The sequence below is a fragment of the Mustela nivalis genome, assembly GCF_964662115.1.
Source record: "Mustela nivalis genome assembly, chromosome: 6".
NCBI lineage: Eukaryota > Metazoa > Chordata > Mammalia > Carnivora > Mustelidae > Mustela > Mustela nivalis.
In genome coordinates, this window is record NC_139025.1 from 116,760,623 (window position 1) to 116,768,689 (window position 8,067).

At 59.5% G+C, this 8,067-nt stretch overlaps 1 protein-coding gene across 4 annotated transcripts; it reads right to left on the minus strand.

The window, feature by feature from the left end:
• Positions 1-1,068: 1,068 nt before the first annotated feature.
• ULK3 (unc-51 like kinase 3) lies at positions 1,069-8,064 on the minus strand. Of its 4 annotated transcripts, none has more exons than XM_082733697.1 (16): positions 7,875-8,064; positions 7,091-7,231; positions 6,889-7,004; positions 6,218-6,318; positions 5,346-5,489; positions 5,048-5,130; positions 4,402-4,557; positions 4,149-4,254; positions 3,902-3,942; positions 3,590-3,692; positions 3,395-3,459; positions 3,243-3,321; positions 3,120-3,160; positions 2,709-2,756; positions 2,364-2,430; positions 1,069-2,245 (listed from the first exon to the last, which is right to left on the minus strand). In XM_082733697.1, the coding sequence occupies exons 1-16, from the start codon at positions 7,974-7,976 to the stop codon at positions 2,229-2,231; spliced, it is 1,410 nt and encodes a 469-aa protein (XP_082589823.1). In that variant the 5' UTR covers positions 7,977-8,064; the 3' UTR covers positions 1,069-2,228. The 4 variants fall into 4 exon arrangements, with proteins under 4 accessions (XP_082589823.1, XP_082589825.1, XP_082589822.1 ...); XM_082733699.1 differs by having other exon boundaries at positions 4,402-4,467; positions 6,218-6,322; positions 6,884-7,004; XM_082733696.1 differs by having other exon boundaries at positions 6,218-6,322; positions 6,884-7,004.
• Between the last annotated feature and the right edge of the window lie 3 nt (positions 8,065-8,067).

The following is an 8,067-nucleotide window of genomic DNA, read 5'->3' on the forward strand; positions in this document are numbered from 1 at the left end:
GAAGCCCACCTCCTCTGGCTGAGCAGCCTCCTTCCTTGGCAGGTGGCTTAGACACGACCAGCCTGAGGCCCCAAGAAGTTTCCTTCTTCTGGGCCTCCTCCACTGGCCTCAGCTTCCCCGGCCTTTCCTGTCCCTGAAGTGGGGTCCTCCTCCCCACCCCCATCTGTAGGAGTTTTGGGCTCTTGTTTGGGCACAGCCAATGAAGCACAATGCAGACATCACATACACACAGTGGGGTCCGCGGGCCAACGCTTGAGCCCATTATCCTTCTGTTCCGTTGGTCTTTCAAGCCCGCCCTTCCTTATTCCCACTCTCCCTCCCATCCAGTCTTCTCCATCCGCCCGCCCACTGGGTCAAGTCACTCTCCTTCCTTTCCCTCATTTTTCTCGAGGCTTTCTTGAGCAGCCTACTCCCAGAGATAACCTGAAGTACATTCCTTTCCCTAAATCTGAAAATAACATTGTGTTGAACTTGTACTGTGTCAGGTTCACATACAGGAACTCCTTTCATCCTTACAAACCACCACCAGCCACTTACCTTCATCCTCATTTTACCAAGAAACCAGCTAATGGGTCCCAAGCTTCAGAGCCAAAGGGCAGAGCCAAGATGTTGGTCTTGCCTTCTGCCCTCTAGACCACTGCTTGACACTGCCCCCTAATGGCCAGGCCAAGGGCTGGGGGGGGGGGGGGGATTAAGGCCTTCCCAGTATGGAAGCCCTTCCCTGGCCACACTGGAGGCCCCTCAAAGGGAGGCAGCTCCCCCTCCCTTAACTCCCCAAAGATGCTCCTGGCTGCTGTTCAGACCAGGACATGGTAGGGGGACAGCAGGCTGATGGAAACTGTTTCAGCTTGGGGTCTGGGGAGCTGGGTTTGGGCACTAGACCCTGGAGAGAATGCTCACTGCTCTAGCTCACTGCTGACTCACCAGTCCAGAGGACAAGGGCATGGGGAGGCTGGGGACCTTCCCTGCTCTCCCTCAAGTTTCCCAGCATTTCCTGGGGTCCCTCCAGCCCCAGCCTGTGAACCAGGAGATACCCTATTTTTTCCAGGGCAAGAAGAGAAGCACAAGTTCAGAAAATAATTTAATAGAGAAACCATGAATTACATTCTTTATACCTAGCCTCCTGCAAAGACGACGCCTCCTGTCCCAAGGAGGCACTAAAGAGCACAAAGGTTACGTATCATCAGCACCCTTGTGGACTTTTAAAATTAAAAGAACCCCCAAATAATTCCACTGGGTGAACACTGTTCTCTAGATTAGTCACTTTGTCCTCTTAAAAGCCCATGTGGGGAGCTGAGGAGGTATTAACAGTGTCACTGGAGAGCTGGCGAGGTCGGGCCCAGAAAGGGGAAAGGACTTGCCCAGGGTCACACATGGGGGTGGGGGGTAGCAGCAACATCAGACCCAGAACCAGGTCCCTGGATTGCTGGCTCTTTCTTAGGGGGTCTGGCAGCCTCCATGCCTCCCCACTCCAAGCCAGGACCAGCTCTGAGGCAAGTAGGGGTGAAGGATGAAGGCTGCAGACCACTCCCCTTGTGCCCCCTGGGCCAGAGCAGGAACAAGGCATGGCTTTCTTAAATCGACCCCACCCCTGAAAAGTACATTATTTTCACGTCTGAAGGATTATCTTAAAATACTCAGAGGGTGAGCGAGGGTCAGCTCCCAGGAAAACTGGGCACTCTGTGGGCCTGAGTCCACACCGAGAGGTGGGTGGTCCCTGAGGGTCTTGGGAGTGTCCTGGTCCCATGCAAGGAGGGAGGCGAGTTGCACTAAAGGTTTCCAGGAAGGCAGGGGTGGGCACAGGGCACAGCTGCCTGCTGAGAGGGAAAGAGGCAAGAACAGAAGTGCCTGCGGAAGGCCCCCTGCCCCGTTCTCAGAGCAAAACTTGAGGCCTCATGTCCCCAAAGTGCCAGGCTCAGGATCCAGCAACCACCACATAACCAAAGTCACATGAAGGAATCTCTTCTCCCAGAGTCCTGGTCCCCTTCCCCCAGGGCCAAGGCCCAGTGCTGCCAACACCGACATGGGCCATCAGACCTCCTGGGAAGTGCAGAAGATCTTGAGGGGGGCTGGGGATCCTGGGATGTGTGTGGGGGGTTGTCTAAGAGTTGCCCATCCAGGAAGCCTGCTCCATAGTGTTCCGGAGGGCCACAGAATTCTGGGCATCAGTCTAAGGGAGTGTGTCCCAATTAGGGGTGGCTGTGGCCCATCCAGTCATCCCTCCAGGGTCACTGCAGGGTGCACGCTGTGGAGAGGAAGGGGGGGAAAGTCCATTTTAAGCCTCTGGCACAGAAGCAGAATCCAGGGCCGCCCCCAGCCCTTCCCTCTCCTTGGTAAGGGTCCGACTCCAGGGCAGGACTCACAGCTTCGAACAGACTCCGACAGCCCTTCTTTGTCCAGGGTCTCAGCGGCCCAGTGAGACTCCCTCATCTGTGGAACGTAAAGGCAGCGCAGGGGTGAGAGACAGCGAGATATGGGCACAGGGCCACACTGAGCAGCCGCTAAGCGGCTGAGCATGAGTGCCAAAAACAGAGACAGCGATGGGGGGACCTTCAGAGGAAGACGGAAGGGGGAGACATGTAAGGGGGTGCAGGGGACAGGCAGCCGCAGGCAGAGAAGGGCAGGACGCAGCCAGCCTGCAACAGGGGTGCAGGGGACAGGCAGCCGCAGGCAGAGAAGGGCAGGATGCAGCCAGCCCGCATGCCCACCTTGACCTGCTCCTTCAGGTATTCAGCTCGAGCCATGAGGTTCTGAACCTGCCGGGGGAAGACACGTCCATGGGGGTGTGGGCTGGAGGGGCCTTCAAACTGCTTTCCTCCTCATGCTCGATGCTCTCCAGAATCCTCCACACCACCCAAACCAGGCCCCCTGAGCTCTTTATCCGCTCCCTTCTCCAGGAGGCCTTTCCAACCAAAGCAGCGCCGCCCTGTCTGTCCCCGTGCCCTGACCCCCGGCACCTGAGCCCCTGATGGAACGCGCAGAGCCCCTGGAATTCCCCAGGCTGTGAGGTCTGACTCCCAGCCTTGGAACACCCTGCGGGAAGCTGAGGACTCCCAGCACGGGAGCAGGGGGAAGAGGGGAAGAGGAAGCCTCCCAACCCTCTCAACCACAGCAGGCACCTCAGTGTGAAGCAGCTCCCGCCTCCGGCCTGGGGGCTCCGCTACAAAGAGAGGGAGGGTGTGTGGTGAGCAATGGGCAGCCCGTGGCCTGGGGGCCAGTGGTGATGGTGGGGATGCGCTCACCTGCCAGCAGCACCAGCAACTCCCCCAGGCCATGCTGGTACAGGTCCAGGGCATCCTGTTCCCCACCGGCTTCCTCCTCCTACAACCACGGGGACAACAGGTCACTTCATGTCATGCCCTGCACTTTTCCTGCCCTCGCACTGTGTGCCTACCTTGGCTGTGGCGGCCGAAGCCACTTCCAGGGCAGCAAGGAGGCGAGGCTTGTCCCGGGCCATCTCTGGGATGAGGACAAAGGCTCAGGGTGAGGAGGAGCAGCCTGCTTTCCATCTCAGGGAAACTACCCCATGCTGCTGCCCCCTTAGGCTGGAGGGAAGCTGCTGGGGCCTGAGGCCAGGAACCAGGCCTACCTCTGAGCAAGTCACGTGCAGAAGTCCCCTGCTTCAGCAGGGCCTGATTGGAGGAGGAGACGATGGCTTTGAGCTCCTCAGCCCGGGACACGTACTGCCTCACCTGTAGGAGGGGAAGGGCTGATAAGGTGCTGCCCCAACCTCACCTTCCTCCCCGGCACCCACCTCCAGGTTCTGCCCCATGCTGTAAGGACAGGGGGCCACTGAGATGGACCTGACCCTCCCTAGGAATGAAGTTTTGGTTCTTAGTTCTAAGAGAGCCGGTTTGCAGAGACCCCAGGATCGCCCACCCCAGGAGGGTCCCTCACCTACCTTTGCCTTAATTGCCTCCTTCCGCTGGGCATCCACTTCATCTGCAGATAGTGGGGGTTTGCGTGAGGTGTCTGCTCTGCCCCCCCACCAAATCCTCTGGGACCCTCAAAAGGACCAAGTGCCAGATTTACCCTCAAAACTGCCTTGTCTCCCACAAAACTCTGGGTGGGGAGCTGCTTCTGGAATCCATCCACTGCAGCTGGGGCTCCCCCCCCCCCCGCTGCACCCCAAGGCTCAAGGCACTCACAGTGAAGGGCAGGCACGAAGAAGTCCAGTGCTTGGCAGTAGAGGGATAAAGCGGCCGCAGCCTCCCCGTCCTGGTCCTTCTTCACAGCCTGCACCACAAGGGCGGTCTGGGGGACAGGCAGGTCAGGGGTCAGGCCCATCCCCAGGCTCAGCACGAAAGGAGAGGGGCAGATCCCTGGTGCATCACCGAATGGGGTTAATGAGCGCCCCCCTCAACCTGCCCTCCTCCTCCGCCCTCCCGCTGGCCCTTTTACCGCACGAGCCAGGCTCTCCCTGCTGGGCATGTGCTCCAGGTCCACCCAGGGGTGGGCAAAGAAGTCCTGGAAGGAGATGCGACGATTGGGGTCCCGCTCCAGGAGCCGCTGCAGCAGGTCCCGGCAGTCTCGGGAGAGCGGGGGCCGCAGGGGGAGCTGCAGGGAGGGTGGGAGCCAGATCACAGGGGGCCCCAGCACCTCAGCCCCCAGCTCAGGGGCCGGTCAGGGATGCCCCAGAGGAACATGTGTACAGGGGGGGAATTGGAGCCTCGGGAAGAACAGTGACAGGACAAGGTGCTGGGTGCTGGGGGGGAGCCACGCCCTCGCAGGAAGCCTTGCTGTTGTGAACCCCATGTACTTGCTTCTCCTTCCCCAATCCCTCTTGGTAAGGCTGGGCCTGGCCTGCTGGCTTTGCTCCCACAGAGGGCCCGCACACAATCAGTGGGGCAGTCCCTTTACATCCTGTCTGGAGCTGATCCGGGTTCCCAGAACCCTCTAGAGCCCCAACCTCCCCTCTAGAGCACGTCTAGCACCACAAAGCCAGCCTGGAGCCCATGCCCCAGGCTGTGCAGTGGCAGCGAGGGCACCTAACTCAGGGCCCCAAAGCCCTCTCCCAACAGGTTGCCAGGGCTTTCCTGAGACCCACCTCGATAACCCGGTTGCTCCGGATCTTCTCCTCCAGCTCTGAGAACGACCTGGAGGCAAAGGGGGGCTGCCCGAAGAGGGCTTCTGTGGAAGGGAGGCAGAGGGCAGGCTGGGAGGGGACAGGGTCAAGCCTGGCCTGGCCCACACCTTGGGGTCGGGGTGCTGACACCTCTCATGGCAGGGACTCCGGGCCTGCAGAGTCACATTCATTAGAACCCCTTAAGAGGGGCCCTAGAAAGGTCTTGCCTGAGGACACATGGTAGAGGTCCGGGCGTTGGGGCTGGGGACAGAGCTCTCACCGTACAGGATGACCCCCACGGACCAGAGGTCCACACGGGCATCGTACTGCCGCTGACACACCATCTCGGGGGCCATGTATAGTGGGGAGCCACGGAGCACGTGCTTCTCGTCCCAGGGAGACATGTGCTGTGCAAAGCCAAAGTCTGCGGGCAAGAGGCCGGGCAGCAGGGCCCTGATTCTAGCTGCTGCATCTCCTGCCCTTTAAAGCTTCACCCTGTGCTCCAGGACAGGGCTCCTCCCCACCCGCCAGGCTTGCCAGGCTCACCGGGATCAATCCTCCTCTGTGGCTTTTGCTCACCCCCTTTCTCTCCAAATCCTAAAGCCTAAAACACCCTCCTCCATCTTCCTCTGGAAGCCAGCCCCCTCAGGCATCTTTTTCCAGGAAGCCCACCCTGATCACATCAGCTATGAGAAAAAGGGCCCACTAGGAGTTAGAAGCTGAGGTTTTACCTTGCTTTCTGGCCTCCCAGCCTCAAGTCCATTCTTGGCCACAGCCACCTCCACCCCCCCATCCCCCCATCCCCAACACTGTCACAGACTGAGTCACGTGTTGAGCCCCAACCCTGGGGACAGACCAGTTCCCAACCCTGCTCACACGGTCAGTCCTTCCTGTCATCACTCATGGAGTCCTGACCCTGACCCCAGACTGAGCCCTGGCCCCATCCAGTCCATTGCTGGAGTGGAGCGAAGGGAGCTTGAGAAACGTCCTGCCTTTTGGTGGCGGGCCTATCCCTGCATTTCCCAGCCTGTCATGGCTTGATGACTCAATAGAGGGTATCATGAGAACTAGGGCTGCTGAGCGAGTCTGGGCAGCGTGAGGCCCCTGCACACCCACCCTCCAAACCCCATCCCTGATGTTCCAGACTCACACCTGCCAGTTTGAGATGGGGCTTCTCCAAGGAGCTCAGCAGAATGTTCTGTGGCTTCAGATCCAGGTGAGAGATATTCCGTTCATGCAGGAACTGCAGGGCACTAGCTGGGGAACAAGACCCACATGGAGAAACAGGGGTCAGAGAAGGCCATCCCTCACCTGCCTTTCACCACCCCGCCTGCGCCCCTGCCAGCCTTATATCTGCCCCTTCAAGCCTGCCCAACTGGACTTCTACACTGGCTGCTCTACCAAATGTTTTAATACTTAAATATCAGGTTCCTGCCACTTCTAAGAATTTGCCCCCTATCCCCTTGACCCGTTAGCAAGTCCCCTCCCCCTCCTAGAAGCCTCCCCAGCCCCCCAACCCTTAAAGTCTTGTTCTTTTCCTTGGCAAAGCACTTGAGTCCTACCCTTAGGCCCTGGAAAATTCTATGAGTTCCTTATATTATGTTCCATGTGTGGAAACCCGGACTCCCCACAAAAGAGGGTTCCTCTCTCTCTCTCATGTCATCCTTAAGCCAGGATAGGCACGTGGGAAAGATGGGGCCCTAACAATACAAGCTGAAGCAGAGACAACTACTAAGAATGGTTCTACGCCTGCAGTGGGAGGTTGAGGGGGGCAGAGATCACGAGAAGGGGCGTCAGGAGGGGGTCCGAGGCTTTTACCCAACTGCTGCATGAAGACACGGGCCACTTTCTCAGGCAGAATTCTGCGGGTATGGATGAAGCGAGACAGGTCACCCCCTGCGCAGAACTCCATGATGAGGTAGATGTTGTCGCTGTCCCACTGCGGTTATAGAGGCAGAGAGGCAACTTGAAGAGAATGCCCCTTCTCTAGCTCCCTTTGGGGGTGGCCCCACCCCAGGTCCACACCTGGAAGTCTTTCAGCTGTACAATGTGGGGGTGTCGGATGCCCTTGAGGATCTCAATCTCTGTCAGGAGGTTCTCCACAGATGCCTTGTTCAGACTCTTCTTGGCCACACACTTTATGGCTACCACCTCACGGGTGTCCTTCTGTGGGGACAGGAGATTTGAGGTTTCTGCCTTGAGAGGAACAAGAGCCCATGCTGGGGCCCTCCTGCCCCATCACTGGGCCTCCCCACTCACATCAGCCTCCAGGCTTCCCAGCTTCCCCTTCCCAGGCCAGGGAGGCACTGGGCTTCTGGAATCCCGGGCTCCCCACCCAGTCTAATGTTCTCCATAATCGATTTCATTGTATTCTAGAGCGCCCCCACGAAGGTGTGTCATTCGGTGTTCTAGAGCTGCGCACTCCGATTCCTAACTGGGTCCAGCCTTCTAGAACTCTGTCCCAGACTCCTTCCAGCCCACCAAGGATCCTCCCTGTTCTGCTCCTAACCTACGCCTATCTGCCTGTGACACCGAGCTTCACCGAGGCCTCACCTGCTTCTCCAGACAAAACAGAGCTGTGTGGGCGTGCGTTTTTGTTTTTAAAACCTAAGGGTGGCAGTCAGCTCCCAGCTCCTCCACCGAAGCGCGGCCGGCCGCGGGCCATTGCTCGCACGCCGCAACTCGCCTCTCTCGCGCCCATCCGGGCTCGCTCGGAGTCTGGCGAGCACACGGGCCGGGCCCTCACTAGTGCCCCAGCCCCGTCCCTGCCCAGCGCGGGGGTCCCCAGGGCGCCCTGCCCCGCACCCACCTTGGCGTAGGCTTTGTACACCGTGGCGTACGTGCCGCTGCCCAGGCGCTCAGTGAGGATGAAGCCGTCCAGCCGCGGGGGACCCCAGGCGGGCCCCGCCATCCCCGCCGCCCGGTGCCCGCCGCTTCCTGCTTCCCCGCGCCGCGTTCCGGCGCGCAGCCCTGCGGTCAGGGCGCGCGGCCGCGGGCCGGAC